The sequence below is a fragment of the Bombus impatiens genome, unplaced genomic scaffold (assembly GCF_000188095.3).
Source record: "Bombus impatiens unplaced genomic scaffold, BIMP_2.2 scf_0036, whole genome shotgun sequence".
NCBI classification, from domain to species: Eukaryota; Metazoa; Arthropoda; class Insecta; order Hymenoptera; family Apidae; genus Bombus; species Bombus impatiens.
The window spans coordinates 574,122-592,759 of record NT_176455.1 but is presented as its reverse complement, the minus strand read 5'-3'; the positions used below and the strand labels follow the sequence as shown (position 1 = coordinate 592,759).

General features: G+C 29.3%; 4 protein-coding genes across 9 annotated transcripts; 3 read left to right on the top strand and 1 right to left on the bottom strand.

Annotated features, from left to right (window-relative positions):
- The first annotated feature begins 1,083 nt into the window (after positions 1-1,083).
- On the top strand, positions 1,084-1,892 carry LOC100747152 (CDGSH iron-sulfur domain-containing protein 3, mitochondrial). Its single transcript, XM_003485064.4, has 2 exons — positions 1,084-1,246; positions 1,500-1,892. Exons 1-2 carry the CDS (start codon positions 1,184-1,186, stop codon positions 1,851-1,853), a joined length of 417 nt encoding a protein of 138 aa, XP_003485112.1. The 5' UTR covers positions 1,084-1,183; the 3' UTR covers positions 1,854-1,892.
- A 393-nt stretch (positions 1,893-2,285) lies between these two features.
- On the top strand, positions 2,286-7,597 carry LOC100744044 (kinesin-like protein KIF23). 2 transcript variants are annotated; one of them, XM_024369969.2, is made up of 16 exons: positions 2,286-2,489; positions 2,627-2,958; positions 3,138-3,707; positions 3,793-3,963; positions 4,037-4,235; positions 4,297-4,435; positions 4,498-4,697; positions 4,776-4,880; positions 4,962-5,047; positions 5,124-5,254; positions 5,325-5,428; positions 5,486-5,590; positions 5,676-5,822; positions 6,407-6,676; positions 6,750-6,989; positions 7,061-7,597. In XM_024369969.2, exons 2-16 carry the CDS (start codon positions 2,948-2,950, stop codon positions 7,244-7,246), a joined length of 2,664 nt encoding a protein of 887 aa, XP_024225737.1. In that variant the 5' UTR covers positions 2,286-2,489; positions 2,627-2,947; the 3' UTR covers positions 7,247-7,597. The 2 variants fall into 2 exon arrangements, with proteins under 2 accessions (XP_024225737.1, XP_003485170.1); XM_003485122.4 differs by having other exon boundaries at positions 2,623-2,958.
- A 24-nt stretch (positions 7,598-7,621) lies between these two features.
- On the bottom strand, positions 7,622-14,481 carry LOC100747035 (phosphatidylinositol 5-phosphate 4-kinase type-2 alpha). Of its 2 annotated transcripts, XM_012389231.3 has the most exons (9): positions 14,138-14,481; positions 13,211-13,308; positions 12,667-12,777; positions 11,646-11,834; positions 11,005-11,143; positions 10,614-10,913; positions 10,364-10,539; positions 10,145-10,287; positions 7,622-10,080 (listed from the first exon to the last, which is right to left on the bottom strand). In XM_012389231.3, the coding sequence occupies exons 1-9, from the start codon at positions 14,273-14,275 to the stop codon at positions 9,893-9,895; spliced, it is 1,482 nt and encodes a 493-aa protein (XP_012244654.1). In that variant the 5' UTR covers positions 14,276-14,481; the 3' UTR covers positions 7,622-9,892. The 2 variants fall into 2 exon arrangements, with proteins under 2 accessions (XP_012244654.1, XP_003485111.1); XM_003485063.4 differs by lacking the exon at positions 11,646-11,834.
- Positions 14,482-14,498: 17 nt separating this feature from the next.
- Positions 14,499-18,580, top strand: LOC100746914 (carnosine N-methyltransferase). Of its 4 annotated transcripts, none has more exons than XM_012389246.3 (8): positions 14,499-14,590; positions 15,212-15,417; positions 15,922-16,147; positions 16,539-16,696; positions 16,836-16,976; positions 17,056-17,218; positions 17,283-17,516; positions 17,598-18,208. In XM_012389246.3, the coding sequence occupies exons 2-8, from the start codon at positions 15,311-15,313 to the stop codon at positions 17,766-17,768; spliced, it is 1,200 nt and encodes a 399-aa protein (XP_012244669.1). In that variant the 5' UTR covers positions 14,499-14,590; positions 15,212-15,310; the 3' UTR covers positions 17,769-18,208. The 4 variants fall into 4 exon arrangements, with proteins under 4 accessions (XP_012244669.1, XP_012244694.1, XP_012244684.1 ...); XM_012389271.3 differs by having other exon boundaries at positions 17,587-18,208; XM_012389261.3 differs by having other exon boundaries at positions 14,573-14,590; positions 15,922-16,129; positions 17,598-18,580.
- Positions 18,581-18,638: the final 58 nt, after the last annotated feature.

Genomic DNA, 18,638 nt, shown 5'->3' with positions numbered 1-18,638 from the left:
AATAACTTATATACGTAACTAAATATTATACATAAATAATACAATACAAATAAAAATAAAGTTTGTTTTACTTGAAACTATGTTAAAATATACTATTTATTTATAAACCATATTGCATTAGAAAATATAATACTTTGTCTAAAATTGTATAATATAACATAATAACTTGTATACTATATATACAAGTCGTCGACATATCTATATATACAATGTCTATATATACAAGAAGTCGAAAATATAGAATAAAAATTTTTTTTTTTTAATTTTTCCATCGAGACAACGATCTACAGTGAGATCCGTTATAACGTACCGCACACGTACCGAGCGAAAATTCAAAGTCGATTTTCTCGGAAACAAGACCTCAAACGAAAAATTTTTATTCTATATTTTCGACTTCTTTTTTCGCGTAGAATCACCCCCTTTCTGCCTGTATCGCCAGTTACCAACCACCCTGTATATACGCAACGAGCGTAATCATCTTGTCTACAGTTGTTGTCGAAATAAAGAGTACATCATAACCTGTTACCTCAGCCTTATAATTAATTCAACTACTTCTATTATCTTAAACAAAATACGGGACCGATCAGTTTCGTGGCGTCGATTGTAAAATCGTAACAGGAATTTATGAACGGTCGACAAAACACTATTAATTATATCCGAAACTGTTTCAGGTAAAAGTTGAAAGTCGGCATGTTTTCATATTAGAATATAATATATAATCATGAAATAATATAAAATACAATAATTAAATACTTGATATTCTATGACTTGAAGCGAAAAATATATTACTATATCTACATATACTATTACGTTCCTTGTCTATTATGACAGAACCTCTTTGATCATAAATTGACCGTTATGAAGCAGGCTCATGCTTATAAGTACCGCATGGTAGAAGTGAAAAGGAAATTAATGATCAAGCTGATTAATTAGTACTTACTATACTAAATCTATTCAGAATTAGTCCTCTTACAGATACAAAATACAACTCTATCAATTTCTCTCTCTTCTCTGGTGCAATTTTCCACCTCAATTTGAACTGTCCTCACTCTGACGCAACGCACAACTGCCATGCGCAAACGACTATTGCAGAGGCCTCTAGCCGAATACGAGCAGATTGCACTGACATCTATGAGAATTGACAAAGACAGAACTACAGTGTATCGAATATCACGTTTTAATTATGCATTTAACTTTAAAGAAAATTTCATTTTTTGTTCATTCAAATATTTTGAAATACCAAAATGTAAGTTAAAAGTGAATGAAATTGCAATGAAATTTCAAATATCGTAATATAGTTTTTATATTTTTATTTGTTTATAGTTATAATAGCCTAACTTCTTAACCTATTTTAGAATTACCATCCCTTACAATAAAATAAGTTATTAAATTATATCGAGAACAAAAAGGAGAAGTTGTTGAATCGAGGTTATTAATGTTTTAATACAATTTCAAGCTGTCTTCTTCTTCCTAATATATGAATGCTAACTATATTTCAGGTTAGATGTTATTGTAAAAAAGTGGAATATGATATGAAAATTCCTAAAAACCCATTGAAAGAGGTCTATAGTGCAAATCACCAAACTATTAATGGTGCTATATACGATAATAAACCTTTTAAATATAAGTGCACAGCTGGTAAAATATATGTATGGTGCTTATGTGGTAAAAGTAATACACAACCATTCTGCGATGGTACGCATAGGAATCAATTTCTTCAAATCAAGCAGAAGCCTATACGTTTTACAGTTGAAGAAACCAAAGATTATTGGCTGTGTAATTGCAAACAAACATCAAATCGGCCATTCTGTGATGGTACACATTTAAGAGAAGATATTCAAGCAAAGAAATAGTATACATGTACATAACAATAAATCAATTTTTATTGAAAATGCCTTTTGCTTGATATAATTTTAGTTATAAAAGATATAATACCCCACTTCATTAAATTTTGGGATAAGTTCCACTCTTTCTTTCGTAAGATCCTAATACAATCAACAGAACGATCAATTATCAGAAAATCAATCGACAAAAAATTTGGAAAACAAAAATAGAAATCTGTTGCGACCTCTCAACTAGTTGGCGATCAGTTAAATTGTAAATGTTCGATTGGAGTCACGTACCTTGCATGACATTAACGTTTAAGGTGGAGGGTTGATTAAAGAGTTCTAGTAAGATTGTGATTCTGAATGTTTATTTTGAAAAGTTCTTTTTTAAAGTGTCTTGTGTGATATGTAATATGATCTAAATGTGTCTTTCTCTTGAAGCGTCTGATGCTTATATTCTAGTCAGTCTAGGGGGTGTGTTTTCATCAATGTCTTTTTGAGAGGTGGGGAACTATATCTGTCCAATCATGTAACTGTCGAAATGTTGTGAGCGTCTCGCAAGTGGTGCGCTTATACGTATTTTTATTTCAACATATGAATCACGATCATACAAACAAGTCTCAACATTTACTACGGAAGACCGTCCGGGGATTGTGACTAGACGTAAGAAATCAACATAAAAAACAAAAACTTCTCTGTTTTTGTCTAACATTCATAGCATGTCACGCATGCGCAGAATGAAAAACGTGTTCCCTTCTTTCGCCTGTTCCCTGATTTTTCACAACTCCATTCTCAGATAGCTTGCCCTAAACTTCGGTATATGAGTGTCGGGACCTGTTTATATGATAGTGCTACGGACAATTCATAAAAGGTTTACATCTAACAGAGAGTATCCTCTCTGCTCTTAATATAATTTTCAACGTTTCTTTCCTTAAATAGAAACTCGCCATAAGTGATCTAGAGGCTTACTTCAGTTCATAGATGTTCGAATTTTTAACTTATTAAATGTAACGACTTTTATAACAAATAGAAAATAATAGAGATAATTTATCTATATAAGGTTCTTAAACAATTGTATGAGATAATTTTTATTAGTCTTGTACTTGATAATTGGTTCTACCATGAAATCTGTGTAAGTTTATATTTTATTTTATTTTTATGATAATAACGATATTTATTTTACAACTTTCCATATTATTATATCATATTATTATATTTTTCCATATTATTATATTTTTTTATAAATTAAACTACTTATTTAGAATAAATAATAGTAACGTCTAATCAGTAATTCTTATTCACTTCCACTAGGAATTCAAAACCACTTGTTGCAATACGAAAGCACGGAAACCGACCGAAATGTGATAACGACGCAATTAAGGAACCTGTTAAAGTCTTCTGTCGCATAAGGCCAATGGTTCATCCTAATGATGAATCTTGTATAAAAATTATTTCCGACACAAGCTTCATTATTACACCTTCAGAATCAGTAACAAATGGTCGTAATGTAAATAAGGCTATTCAAACGTCTTTTAGTCACATTTTTGGTCCAAACTCTTCTCAAGGAGAAGTATTTGATATAGTAGCATTGCCACTTATTCGAAATCTTATTAATGGTAAAAATAGTTTACTCTTCACATATGGAGTAACTGGAAGTGGCAAAACTTATACTATGTCTGGTAATCTGCATGATGCAGGCATCATGCCTCGTAGTTTAGATGTTATTTTTAATAGCATAGCAAACTATCAAACAAAAAAATTTGTCTTTAAACCTGATAAACTAAATGGCTTTGATATACAAAGTGAAGTTGATGCGCTATTGGATAGGCAGAATGAACTTCAAAAACTTGTTGCTTCTTACAATGGAAAAGCTTTTAGACAGTAAGGTTTTTTTTTAAATTTTTTGAGATTAGGTATTTTCTACCATGTTTATGTAAAATTTTAATGTTTTATATATTATTCAAAGATTTAAAGGAGATGGTAATAACGATAACAATGAAAATGTCTTAAATTTAAGTAATGAATCAGAAATATTAGATGTTGATGAAGATAATGCATACTCAGTTTTTGTAACGTACATAGAAGTCTATAATAATAGTGTATATGATTTATTGGAAGAAAATGATGGAAAAACTAAGTGAGTATACATTTTAAAAATGTAGTCGATATTTTATGGAATTTATTAAAAAAAAAATTCTGAAACAATTTAGAACTTTGCAAAATAAAATTATTCGTGAAGATGGAAATAGAAATATGTATGTTCATGGATGTACAGAAGTAGAAGTAAAGAGTTCGGAAGAAGCATTTGAAATATTCCAACGTGGGCAATGTAAAAGACATATTGCACATACTAATCTTAATACAGAATCAAGCAGATCTCACAGTGTTTTTACTATAAGACTTGTCCAGGTAAAGTAATCTAATTATACTGTATAACTGTATTATACCTACAATGTTAATATCTTACCAGGCACCATTAGATAAGGAAGGTGAACAAATTGTTCAAAATAAACGAGTGATTTGTGTTAGCCAATTGTCTTTAGTAGATTTGGCAGGAAGTGAGCGTACAAATCGTTCAAAAAACACTGGACAAAGACTTAGAGAAGCAGGTAATTTATCAAAATATATCATTGCTCTTTTATGTTTATGTGACTTATATTTGTTAAAATAGGAAATATAAATAATTCGTTAATGACACTACGCACTTGCTTGGAAATACTACGTGAAAATCAAACTCAAGGTACAAATAAAATAGTCCCTTATAGAGATTCTAAAATAACACAGTTGTTTAAGAATTACTTTGATGGCGAGGGAAATGTTAGAATGATCACTTGTGTGAATCCTAGTACTAACGATTATGATGAAACTATCGTAAGTATTTATGTTTTGGAGGCAAGTAATGTTTGGAATATAAATTCGATATAATAAAATTTTTCTTTTTCTATATAGCAAGTCTTAAAGTTTGCTGAAGTTAGTCAAGAAGTACAAATTACAAATTCCACAACTTCAAAATTAGATTTAGGATACATACCTGGTAGAAGACAAGCTAATAAAGTAAGGAAAAAATACATATATATATTAATATATTAAAATAATTTTTGTACATATTTAGTTATTGACATTACTTTTTGATAGATATTTAAAGAAGCAAGAAACAGATTAGAGAATGCTGGTAATCCAGCTGCTGCTGATTTGGAAATTGATTTGGGTTTAGTATACAGGTAAATTATTAAATTAATGACTAAATCAAACTCTATTAATAATAAAAATTTTGTTATGTGATACATTTTTTTCCAGTCTTGGAGGGTCATTCCCAGAAATGGAAATAACAAGTCCACATAATGACGAAATAATTACTACACTTATACGTTTCTTAGAATTGCGTATTCAGAAGCGGAATATTTTACAAGAAGACCTGAAACAGAAACGTAATTTTTTAACGTATTGATTGAAAAACATATTTTCCGAAAATTTATATCAAATTTGTTCATTTTTTAGAAACGAATTTTAGAAACATGATAGTAAAAATCGAACGGGAAAATGTATCTTTAAAAATTGAAAACTCTACATTGAAAGCATCAAATGATCAACGGCAAAAGAAGGTAAGTCTTTATAGCAATAATTATAACAGTTAAATCTTCAGCATACAATTCTTTCAGATCTCTGCTTTGGAAGCTCATATTTGTAAAACAGAAGCTCAAATTGATACTCTACTATCCAGATTAAATAATGCAAACGATATAATCAGGCATATGAAACAAGATGTAACTCTTTATTTTATATTAATCTATCTACATTTCTTTTTGTCAAATAAAACATTCTTCTAACAATCAAACAAAACCTTTGCAGTTACAGAACAAGAGTATGTTACTGAATCAACGTGCAATAGATAAGCAGAGGGTAAAAGAAAAATATAATAGTAAAATTCAAGCAGAAACTGATAAAATGAGTAAAGAACTGGAAAGCAAACTTCGTCGGCAACGTGAACTTCTTCAGGTATATTGTATTAATTGTACATACATAACAATTATTATATTTACTTTTCTACTTGGTCGGGTATCATTGCAATCTTCAAATTTAGTCGTAGAAACAGTTTTTGTAGTAGTTTTTGGTGTAGTTGTAATAAGTATAGATTCCGAGACAGTGTTTGGAACAGTTGTAGTAATTTTCGATGTTATCGGCATTTCAACATCGTTCTGTACTTGAATTGTTTCCTTGGATTCTGGTCTATCATTTTTAGTCATCTCATCATCGCTTATTAATATTTGTTTCACTAATTTCAGCTTATCTTCCTTTTCTTTCATTTGATTCTAAAGAAATGAGAGATTTAGATAAATTAGTAATTATACAGGGTGATTCTACGCGAAAAAAGAAGTCGAAAATATAGAATAAAAATTTTTCGTTTGAGGCTTTGTTTTCGAGAAAATCGTACGTTATAACGGATCTCACTGTAGATCCTTGTCTCGATGAAAAAATTAAAAAAAAAAAAAAATTTTTTTTATTCTATATTTTCGACTTCTTTTTTCGCGTAGAATCACCCTGTATAATTACTAATTTATCTAAATCTCTCATTTCTTTAGAATCAAATGAAAGAAAAGGAAGATAAGCTGAAATTAGTGAAACAAATATTAATAAGCGATGATGAGATGACTAAAAATGATAGACCAGAATCCAAGGAAACAATTCAAGTACAGAACGATGTTGAAATGCCGATAACATCGAAAATTACTACAACTGTTCCAAACACTGTCTCGGAATCTATACTTATTACAACTACACCAAAAACTACTACAAAAACTGTTTCTACGACTAAATTTGAAGATTGCAATGATACCCGACCAAGTAGAAAAGTAAATATAATAATTGTTATGATTTTAAGTTATATATTAAAAATAAAATTATATTACCTTTAATCATTTGTAGGATAGAATTCCAGTAGTGAATCCGCGCTATAGACGGTCACAAAGTGCAGATAGATGGCTTGATCATCGACCTCCTGGATTAGTTCCGGTTGGTACTATCCTTCAACCAGTAATTCGAAATAAACGAATAAGCGTCAAGCAACTGACAGATCCGAAAGATATAACAAATAAAGCATCCAGATACTGTCTTGTTGCTCAAGAACAAGACACAGATGGTGAACTTGAAACTAAATTATACAAAGTTTGTATTATTAATGTTTTCAAAATATAGATATATTTAGATAGAATAATGATACAATTCTTGGATGATAGGGAGACATATTACCAACTAGTGGAGGAGGTGCACAAGTAGTATTTAATGATATGGAGCATTTAAAACAAGTTTCACCTATTGCAAGAAGGAAACGCAGCGGTTATTTGAGCCCAGGAGAGAATTTCACTTCTCAAAAAGATTACTGTGGTTCAGAACAAAATAACTCAAAGAAACTCCGTATATAGTTTATTAAGGAAGTTCTTGACGTGTTATTGGTTTAATCTTGAAACATGATAGACCCCATAACAAAAAGGTTAAATATATACAAAGCATATATAAAAACCAAAGACGCGAAGAAATTAAATTTTCTTCAATTTTAGATGCAATAACTAAAGTACAAATTAATTTTAAGTATATAATTACCTAGTATATTTTTGTTTCATTGGATGATAAAATATGTATCATTCGTTAGTAATTTACTTTATACATAAAAAATAATTGTTTTTAGTTTAAACTATGTAATCATATTATTACAACCAATATCTTTTATTATCTAGAGCGTATTATAAAATAAAATTCAACATTCTCTTTCCTAATATTTTTTTATTTATAATTCCTTATTGTGTTAAATGTCCATTTATTTCCCGTGGCTTATACAATACAGACTCTGTGAATAATACAAATGTTAGGATAACAGAAGCCTGGATATATACTGCCAACAGTAAAATAGTGAATATATACATCGTTTCTACATGGTGCGAATTGCGAAAATCTAAATTGAAAAATAAACAAAATCTTTCTTGCAATTTAATTAAGCAAACCGTTTATAAATCTATATGTTTCAAAGTCTATAATAGACTAAAGTTGTTGCATATAAACTTTAAACTCTTTCGAGATTTGTAAGTCAATGAATATATAATAATAGAAAAAAAGAAATATACGTTTGAAAGATTTGTTACTATGTAACAGAAAATCGTAGTTGACAAAACAATTTATATTTTCTCTTACAGAATCTATAACATTACAGAAATTGAGCGTCTTTTTATAACTGTAATAACTGTTTTTTTATAATACACCTTTGTTGGCAATATGCATTTTCATTTACTTTTGTGGTTTTTCCAATGTACTGGCAATGTATAAAATCATATAAAGTATCAAGACTAGATGAATACCTTAATTAGTAAAGTAATTAGTCGTTATATTATGATCAGTTTTAACAAATTATAAAAAATTGATTATTACAATAGATTATTTAAAGGTAGAGTATCATGCAACGATACATTCTCCTTTTTGTTTTTGCATGATGTAATGATATACGGTCTTAAAATATAATTAATAACAAGCAATTTTTTAATATAAAGTTTATCGAATAAAAAAATGAAGCTGCATTAAATTATCTTGCATTAAAATTATTAAGCGAGATCTTGTGCTACTAATTACGCCGAAGCTTGACGCATTATGAATCGAATGCTACAAAGGAACATATCACTTCATATGCTGTTCAAAACTGAACACATTTTCAACAAATTGATTCTAGATAATTTTTACATAAAAGAGGAAATAAAACAAACATACTTTGATTAAATAGTTTTCTTTATAAATATTATAAATTAGCATTCCATTCGCAATGCGCCAAAAAAACATATTTCATACTTTACTTAATTTCTCTAATGGAATCATCGGCTAAGTTTGAGCACTTTACAAATTAAAGGAGACATATATCGCGCATAATACGTACAGTTCTTCTTGTTCCCTGTAAATGTAACTTCACAAACTAAACGAATCGATGGTCTTAACACCAATTCGCGGTAACTGAAATGATCAAAGAGGTGACATTTACAGACTTTAACATTTACTAATAATTTTTTTAAAGTTTCAAGCTCTTACACTATAGTACCTTCTGCGCATATAATATATTACTTCTCTCCTCTTTTTTTTAGACCTACCAAAAACGAAAGTTCTCGCTGTAGAAGCCATTACGTTATACCTCGAATATTTAAACATTCCAGACAACACCACAGACACTAGATCAGAAGCATTATAATTCGTCTTGACGAAATTGAGAGACTCTTTACGATAAATGTAGGCTTCCTTCGTGAAACACTTAATCGTGTCCCTATAATTCTGATTATCATATGTAACATCAACATTAATTTTAATATTTTCCAATAAACTAATATTACATATCATTTACTGTCAAATGACGGTAATTAACGCAGCTTTTATAGCACATTATGTGTACCAAAAACAATATACAATACACACTTCTGTTAGCATTATTTATATATCAATAATTCATACAACGAAATAATAGACATTAAACAAGTATGTGTAAAAACTATTTCTTTGAGTATAATATTGAGTATCACCTCACAAAATAAAAATAATCTACAATAAACTTTTCTAACAGAATTTTTATGTGTTCCTGATTGTACACATAATGTACGAAAAACTAATGTAAGTCTCACGTTTTGAAAATATACATAAAATGAAAGAAAAATAAAGAACACAAGAAAACTACAGTATTTGACAATTGTCTTTATAGAAAAATTGTAATTAAATACTGAGAAAATATGTCACTGGTTATAAAAACTACTAAAATATTCCCTGGAAAAAATTTGTTGATAGATCTTCTAAGAGTTTATAATCCACGAAATTGCGTTATGCTTCTAACTCCATTGTAAATGTTATAAGGAATACTGAAATATGTAATCAACGGTACTGACCAAATAACAGTACATACCAAATAAAGATCTTTATGGTCAAACATCAAAGTGCGAGGAACGAATGTTCGACGCACTTAACATAAACGCAGTAAAAAACGATAGTGTCATCACGACTTTCGAACAAGCGGTCCAAATTTACAAGCTTAACAACAACGAACAACGAGCTTATTCTATAGCTTTGCTCATGAACTCTATAAATCGCTTGCCGTATTGTTCCGGATCACAGGTGGATATACCATCGACATTAGCACCATACTTCACTGTTTTAGCTGCCTTTGCTGCCTGCTTACGCACACCATAATGAGTTAGCACATCTATTATGGCTAAAAAATAAATTTCCTTTGTAGGTGCACCTGAAATAAAACAAAATTTGGATGTTAATTTAAATATTTATGTGTTAATTGTAAGCAATATTACCTTCTTTACTAGGAATCGCATAAATATCTAATTCAGGAATTATGGCATCTTCATATTGTAAACTCGTGTCGCGCAACAACGTGGCATGTGGTGATTCAGGAGGCGTTGCCATACCTGCAACACCGCTCCAACTCCATAGACGGCTAATAAAAATGTTACGTTACAAATTTCGAAAGTAAAATTCTATGAAATATTTCACTACATCGTAAAAATGCATACTCTCCCATTGGGCCTCGTGAATCAAGCCCACTTCCAGATTCACTATCATCCTCTTCTTCATGATTATCTTCTTCCTCCTCTCTTTCTGCACGTTCTCTGTTTTCTTGTTCGGCCCGCGCACAATCGTGCAGTCCAAGTAATAGAGAATAATCCATCAAATGCAATTTTGTTAAAAACTATAATAATCAATTTGTCAATAAATATAAAATGTACAATTACATAAATACAATAAATAAGAAATGAAACTCACGTCGACATCAGCGGTTAACGTCTCTATAAGTTTAGCTTTTGCCTCTTCGCCGATATAAATTTTCGTTCCCTCTTTAACAAAATCATTATCTTTATAAGTAGGCAAATCTTTTTCCTTTTCTTTGTCAGATGCTTCACGATCTACTGTCGAGCCTTTCAGATCGAATTTTTTATGAGTAGTTAAATGATTTGAAAATACATTTCTTATGGCAACGACATAATGTTCAACTCCATCTACTGTCAAACGATACATGCCAAGATATTGGGGTAACAAAGTTTTTCCGTGCCTTTCTACAATATACTAATATATACAGAAGGAAAATTGTTAGTTTTATTTAAAAAACAGCAAATATATATAATAGTTTACATGTATAAATAACAGTTCTACATACTGGATGATAGTGTTTTAGAAACGAATACATTCTTTCTACCTCTTCCTTTGTGAGGGTTTTGATAATAAACAGTTTATCATAAGACTGGTAAAATTTTGCACCACTTTTTCCAGATGAGTCCTCTAATATTGGTTGTGATCTGGAAATGATAAAAACAATATTAATATTAGTTTAGCACTATGGTATAATAAATTATTTATTTCCAGCAATAAAAACGTTTTTCTTTTTCTGAATTTCTGAAACACTATTAGTATACCTCTACCACATATATTAGCATGCATTTAAAAAAAAACAATGGTTATTAAGCATAATAACTAACCAATAATGATACTGTTATTCACATACTATACTATTACAACTAAAATGATCAATATATACATAAATATAATATATCCAATAAATACATAAACTAAACTAAATGAAGATAAATTCATGCTTTAACACTAACTCTAATTCTTCTAATGCTCTACAAACATTTAATTACGAACATATAGTCTAAGTACGGTAATATAATACTAGAAAAGAATTGTGTACAATCAACTGTGTTCCTTTGAGCTGATTTCTTATATTTAATGAAAGTCTCATAAAAACGTGTTAGCCACAAGCAACACGCACAAAGTGAAAAATCAAGTCTGGCTAACCTCAGACGCTTTGGTTTAAAACTGTAGGAACGTAGTGGTTTATTTAGGACTGGAATTTGCGAAAGAACAGGAGAAGGAGAAAAAGTTATTGAAGGAGCAGTAGCACAATGCTGAACCAATTTATGAGTCTTCCCATTCCTAGCCAAATTCCAATGCCTCTCTGATAGGGAAGGATTAAATGCCCGACATCTAGTATCAAAATTCTTGTATTACAATTTACTATCAACAATCCTTATGTATTACATTTAAATGAAAAGTAATACTTTCTGTTTGTAAAGAAATGAAGGAAATTTATTGTTTCCATGTATAGTTATATACATTTATGTAATTGCAATATAGTACACTAAATTTTATATACTGAAATATGTTAGTAACAATAACATTATGTTGCCTGTTAATGCATTCTCTTTCTTTTTCGTTATAGTTGAATTTATGCTGAAATTAAAAATATTTCTTTTCCTTATTTCTTTAAATTTATATTTGATATAATATGATAGATGTATCTCAAAATGATATAATTATTTCTACAAAATGTAATATTGTAACAAAATATGTTTCTTATGATATTTCAATACAAAATTAATTTCAAATATCACGATAAAACTTTTAATTGTAATGATTTGCGTATGAGTCATTGGGTGGATTATCTTCCTTCAAGGTTGTATCAAGTAAAGCCCCTAAATCTGCAATACTCTATAAATAAGTGAATGTGCTGTATAGGAAAATAAGTAAAGAAATATTTACCAAGTTATAATAATACATACAGATACTTTATATGTGTATTACAGTTATAATAACATATGCAGAAAGCAGTCACAGAATAAAACATATCTTTGACATGCAGTGCAATAAACTAAGATTAAAATTAAAAAAAAAAAATTATGCTTTACTTCTTATTCATATAGTACATATTAAACAAGTACTGCATATTATAATCACTTTAATAATATTTTTCAATTATTTTCTGAAATGAACTTAATGTATTTGAGAAATATGATTTACAAAATAAATTATCTTTTACCTTGTCATTGATTCCTTATAGTCCAAATCATCTATACCAAATCTTTCCCGTAAATTTCTGAATACCAACGGACAGTATTCTTTAAACTTAAAGTGCGAGGGCATATTTTCCCTAAAACAAAAAGTTGAATATATGAGTAACTTTCTGCTTGGAAGGTATAAATTTTTAACATATATAACATACAGATTTCATATATATATCTACTAGTAATACAAACATTTTTTAAGTTAAGGAGTAAAGCTATGAATATCTTTATCATTAACTATAATTTCAGATCAGGAGGACCTTCATTCATTCTATTATTAAAAGCAGTGACCAACCTAGCAATTCAGTATTTAGCGATATATTTAGAATAGGCCACCTCAGAGAGTTACTTGCTTTACATTTACATTAATAAATTCTTCCTAATATCAAACAGAGCATTACCCTTATGACTCAACTCACTATTAACTACGTTTAAGTTCAAAATTTTTCCTTTAACGTTTGTCATTTCCTTTAATATTGAATTAACACATATTTTGGCATATAATGTAATACAACTTACTTGTTAAAAAGATGGTTATCCACTTTTAACTTGCTATAAGCTCTGAAATCGTCTGGCAGGAGCACTACTGGTATATTAACATGACTAAGCTCATTTATCTGTAATACGTGTATGTTACATGTAACATTTATGTAAACATAATTTCCTAAGTAAGTTGTTATTATGAATACTACTGCAAAAGTTACTATAAAAGATTATATACAAAAAATACAAATTACATCAAGACATGTATTTATATATTTATTGTACAAATTTATCACATAATTTTTACATATTGGGATTATATATTTGTGTACATAGATGTCATCATCCACAAATGTGAATATGGAAATAATTGTATATATTGTATAATTGTATATATGGAAACAATTATAATTGCACATTTATACTACTATTTATTGAGCTAAAAGAACTACATATTAAAATGGAAACAAAACTAATTCAATTATATAATTAAGTAATTTTTTAAACTTCAGCTTTTTCAAATGTATAATACTTCTTAATAAACTGAATTTTTATTTCATATACAAATAAACATGCGGTAACTATAGGAAACATAACATGATTTTAAATTTAGATAAAATTACAATGTTGTGTCAAAAAATTTACTATAGTGATATAAATCCTTCATTACTCCTGATTACTAATAAAAAGATTTCATAAAATCTTATAATCGCAAATATAAAACCCGACAACACTTTGCAAATATATAGTACAATAGAAAAATAGCGCAGCACGCGTTTCAAATACATATTTTCTTAACTTCCAAGAATATTATAGGAGAAAATTACATTAATGTAAAACGTGACGTAGAATAACGCAGCGTTTTTCATAAATTTCCGATTCTATCCAGCTTGAAGAGAGTGAAAGAAGAAAATGGCATTTCGATGACGTACGACGCTGTCACGCAGTTATGTTAATACTCACCGTGTGATTGACACCCCACATAAAAACACTAAGAAGAGGTTCGTTTGCACGGAACAGCTTAACCTTTTGATGTTTAACTCGAAAATGTTTCTTTTTGAGCTTGCTAAGCCCACTGGACATTTGTGGTGCACTAGACATGTTTCTCGTGCTGGTGCTTCCTATTGAATATTTCTAATAAACACCCCCGTTTATACACTCAACGAAGAGTTTAAAACAAACTCCTTACACTGCTGTCATTGCGAAATGCCTGATACGGCAACACTAAACGCGGAAAAAAGTCGCAAGCTCGATACAATATTCGCGGAGAGGTTCCAAGTGTACCCTACCGCGGTTGATTAGCGACTGAGCTCCTTTTAAAAATGGCGTGGACGACAGAGTGCTACCTGCAACTTGCAACAGCTATAGAAACTCTGCGGATATGCAAGTTGTGCCTTGGCACAGTTTCCAATTGTGGTAAACGAGAAATTTTATGGATTTCCTGCGTTACAATAATGCCAAATTATTAGAACAAGTATTAATCAAATTTTATTTGACTCTTAACAAAATTTGAATTTCTGAAGTAGCTTTAATTATCGTGTAGATTACAGATCATTGTATCATAAGGAATTAAACGATGATTGTTACTCTTACTGTTTTTTTTCACTTTTTTAAGTAATATATTTCTTGCTAATTGTAATGAATCATATAGAAAAATTATACCATATAACCTATTGTAGTGTAAAATTAAGAAATGACGTCGACAAAATCTTATTTTGTCTTTTTCTGTTCAAACATAAAATATTTTCTCTTATTAAGAGACAAATGTGAGTTTTTATATAAATTATATTAGGTTATACTAGAGCTTATACATACATATACATATTTTAATTATTACAAGTATTTTGTATTTTTTTGTATTTGTGATTAAAATTACAAAAAGCTTGATATCACAAGTAACCGAACAATGTTATTCCTTTACGTATAAAATATATTCTTGACATATTAAAAGAAATGAAATGATATTTATCTCAACGCGTATTTGTTAATAAATTCAAATCTGCTGACGATTCAGCCTTAAAGAATAATTTATCGTAGTAATAAGAACGCGTCATAACGCGTGCACCAAGAAAGCCGCCACTGAACGTCGTGCTAAAAAACTCATTAAAATACTAAGCTCCACGTTCGAATATAAAAATGGAAACAATGTCGAATCCTTATCCAAAAAAAATGCACGACACTTACGAGGATGAAGAAGAGAGAAAACACTTTCAACGTATCGTCTCAGCTTTTAAATATTACAAGTAAGTATATCATGAAAAATCGTTTTGTTTGATTGACTCTAATCTTCGAATCGATGTTTCGTTCTTATCTTTATTGCTCTTGTTCTTTTGCTTTTTTCATCGAACATAGTACTCCGGATAACTTTATAAGATATCGTCCAAAATTTTTCGATTATCGTCAAAACTTCTTAATATCACTGCTTAACCTCCAACGATATGGCATTGAGTTATATTTTATTTGCAGTTTTCATAGTTATCCTACAATTATAGGAATAATTTTTTACATTACATTGCTGTAATATAGTTTTTAAAAGTAAAAGTATCATAATTTGAGTATTTAGCAAGAAAAATGTATAGGTTTTCAATTATGATATGGCTATGTTTTTCAATTGCTGTCCTACTTAAATTAGTTTAATATTCATGATTGTATAACTATAAATTCATAATTGTGTAAAGCATGAAGCTTAAACTTACAAATGTAATAATATTATAAATATTACTTATATCAAAATTTTCTTTTTACAGAAATCATTCACTATTAAGGGTTAAGAAAACAGAATCATATTTGCTATCACTTCCAGCTCATCATCAGAGGCTTTTGTCAAAATATAGAGAACATCTGCAAGAAGTTAAAAGATGTATTGAAAATAATGATGAGATAATTAAGCTTATCATAAAGGATGTAGCACATATTTTTGAAAATGTGAGCCCAGCTACTGCACAGACTGACAGTGTAAGAAAAGTTCACCTGGTGTGTGGCATGTATATTCTGTTGTATAATATGATATGTTTTTAAAATTGTGACTAATTAATTCTATTAACCTTATTAAACATAAACACAATTGTGTTCATGCTGTCACATGATATTTTATTTTATTTTATCTTATTCAAAATAGAAATCTTAAAACTATACCAATATAGCTTCTCATTAACTGTTGAAGTTAATTTAACCATTAACACTCTTGAAGAAAACTCTCTATGTCTTATATATAAAGTTTTGTTACTATAACACTAATTGCCTAGGAAGAAATATTTTACCTATTTCTCTCATTCAAGCTTGGATTTTTTTTATCATTTTAACAAGCTTCTTTTTTTATAAAAGTATATTCTATTGTACAAAATATAGGTAGGTCTAATTGCAGACATTAAATCCTCGTCCAGTAATGGCTGATCAAGAAAAGGTTCAAGCAACCATTAAACAACTGGTTCGTGATTGGAGCGTGGAAGGTACCGAAGAACGAATGGCGTGTTATCAGCCTATTATAGATGAAATTATGAATCAATTTCCTGCAGATTATTGGTATGACCCCTTCAAAATTTCTGAACACATTACACAAATAAAATGTTCCATCAAAATATATTCAGACATCTAGAATCTAGCTACAGTGGTGTAGTAGAACATAGTTCAGAAAAGTATGAAATGATAGGTAAATTTCCAGTACACCATCAGACGTGCAAATTCTAGTACCTGGAGCAGGTTTGGGAAGACTAGCATATGAAATTGCGAGACGTGGATATACTTGCCAAGGAAATGAATTTTCCCTTTTTATGCTCTTTGCTTCTCATTTTGTATTAAATAAGTAGGTAAAAGTTAAATATTTTTAGCAAACAGTATTCCTTTTAAGATGACTTTTACTATTCATATTTAATACTTTATAGATGTAGAGGAGTAAATTCATATCAAGTACATCCATGGGTACATCAATATATGAATAATTTAAAACCAGAACATCAAACTCAAGCTGTGTTCTTCCCAGATGTAAATCCTAGTGATCTTCCAGAAAATGCGCAATTCTCCATGGCAGCTGGGGACTTTCTGGAGGTAAATATCAGGACATATTAAAAAATAAATAAATATCTTAAAAATTTCTATTTTTGTACTTCAGGTTTATACAGAAGACAATCACTGGGATTGTGTAGCCACGTGTTTTTTTATAGATTGCGCAAATAATGTTGTACAATTTATTGAAACTATTTATAAAATTTTAAAGCCAGGAGGTATATGGATAAATCTTGGTCCACTATTGTATCATTTTAGTGATATGCCAATGGAAGATTCTATAGAACCAAGTTACGATGTAGTTCGCGATGTGATTCACGGATTTGGATTCCAATTAGAGGTAATTAACTTCATAAAAGGACATTGACTGTTATGTAATACTAAAAACTTAATCGAATTTTACAACTTAGAATATTTTTAGAAGGAAGAAACGCGCGTAAAAACGCGATATGCACAAAACGTTAACAGTATGTTGCAATGTGAATATAATAGTGTATATTTTGTTTGTCGGAAACCCAAAAGACACATAGATAATAATGTGAATTATAGAAATGGTACTGAAAGTAATGGTATGCAAGAACAAGAAAACTAACTATTGACGACTTCCTGTGTTTCACTTGTAAGAAAAATTGATGTAATTGTAAATGCATTATATAATAGGTTCATTACTACAAAAGCAAAGCTGTTATACTTTATGAAACAAGTCAATATTAGGTAATTTAAGTCTAGAAAAAGTAACAAAAATCTTTAAATATTGTTAAAAGTTGAACTAATATTTTTTTATCGAGAATTTCATTTCACTGTAAGTAACTGCCAAACATGACAGCTCTATTGTTAGCAAATTGAATAATAAAATTATGCAGTTATTGTTTTAAATATCGACAAAAGTTGATACAAGATCAAAGAGACTCTTCTTTAGTACTAATAACAGTTTTGCAATTTTTCTTTTGAGTTCAATATTTGTGATTTAGCATATCATTAATGTTTATTGTTTGAGATATTTACTAAATAGCGTCATAATATGAAATAAAAGAAACTCGATTTGGTTGCATGTACGTACTACGCAATATTTTTTCCAACCGGTTTGAAGGCAAATTTCATTTTATTTGTCAAATTTCTCTTACAAACCAATGTTGCCTTGTCTAATTCTGTCAGTTATATTAATATCTTAAAGAGAGTGCAATTTCACAATTCTGGTATTTCTTATTGTAGTATTCATTATTTTATCAATTTTTTCAAAGATATATAATATTCAAGTCGCACAAATGTCAATATCTGTTTCAAAATTGTTTATAATGTACTTGATATTATGTTATTACAAACCAAACAGTCAGTAATATTGTGCAACCAAAGTTTATCTTAAAATGCAAAATACATGCAGGCCAAAATTACTATAAAATAAAATAGGCCTAATGATGTATTCTCTAATGTAATTTTTTATTAAAAGAGTACATTTCTGAAA

What these genes read in the sequence shown, in the direction of transcription:
- LOC100747035 (XM_012389231.3), bottom strand. Translation starts at nt 14,275, where the DNA reads ATGTCTAGTGCACCACAAATGTCCAGTGGGCTTAGCAAGCTCAAAAAG. An exon ending in TATAAGGAATCAATGACAAG is followed by an intron (nt 11,835 to 12,666) that starts GTAAAAGATAAT and finishes TTTTGATACTAG; the next exon opens with ATGTCGGGCATTTAATCCTT. An exon ending in TTCTAAAACACTATCATCCA is followed by an intron (nt 10,914 to 11,004) that starts GTATGTAGAACT and finishes TGTATATATTAG; the next exon opens with TATATTGTAGAAAGGCACGG.
- LOC100746914 (XM_003485062.4), top strand. Translation starts at nt 15,311, where the DNA reads ATGGAAACAATGTCGAATCCTTATCCAAAAAAAATGCACGACACTTAC. An exon ending in CAATTTCCTGCAGATTATTG is followed by an intron (nt 16,697 to 16,835) that starts GTATGACCCCTT and finishes GTAAATTTCCAG; the next exon opens with TACACCATCAGACGTGCAAA. An exon ending in CAGCTGGGGACTTTCTGGAG is followed by an intron (nt 17,219 to 17,282) that starts GTAAATATCAGG and finishes TTTGTACTTCAG; the next exon opens with GTTTATACAGAAGACAATCA.
- LOC100744044 (XM_024369969.2), top strand. An exon ending in ACGATTATGATGAAACTATC is followed by an intron (nt 4,698 to 4,775) that starts GTAAGTATTTAT and finishes TTTTCTATATAG; the next exon opens with CAAGTCTTAAAGTTTGCTGA. An exon ending in AGAAGACCTGAAACAGAAAC is followed by an intron (nt 5,255 to 5,324) that starts GTAATTTTTTAA and finishes TTCATTTTTTAG; the next exon opens with AAACGAATTTTAGAAACATG.
- LOC100747152 (XM_003485064.4), top strand. Translation starts at nt 1,184, where the DNA reads ATGCATTTAACTTTAAAGAAAATTTCATTTTTTGTTCATTCAAATATT. An exon ending in ATATTTTGAAATACCAAAAT is followed by an intron (nt 1,247 to 1,499) that starts GTAAGTTAAAAG and finishes ACTATATTTCAG; the next exon opens with GTTAGATGTTATTGTAAAAA.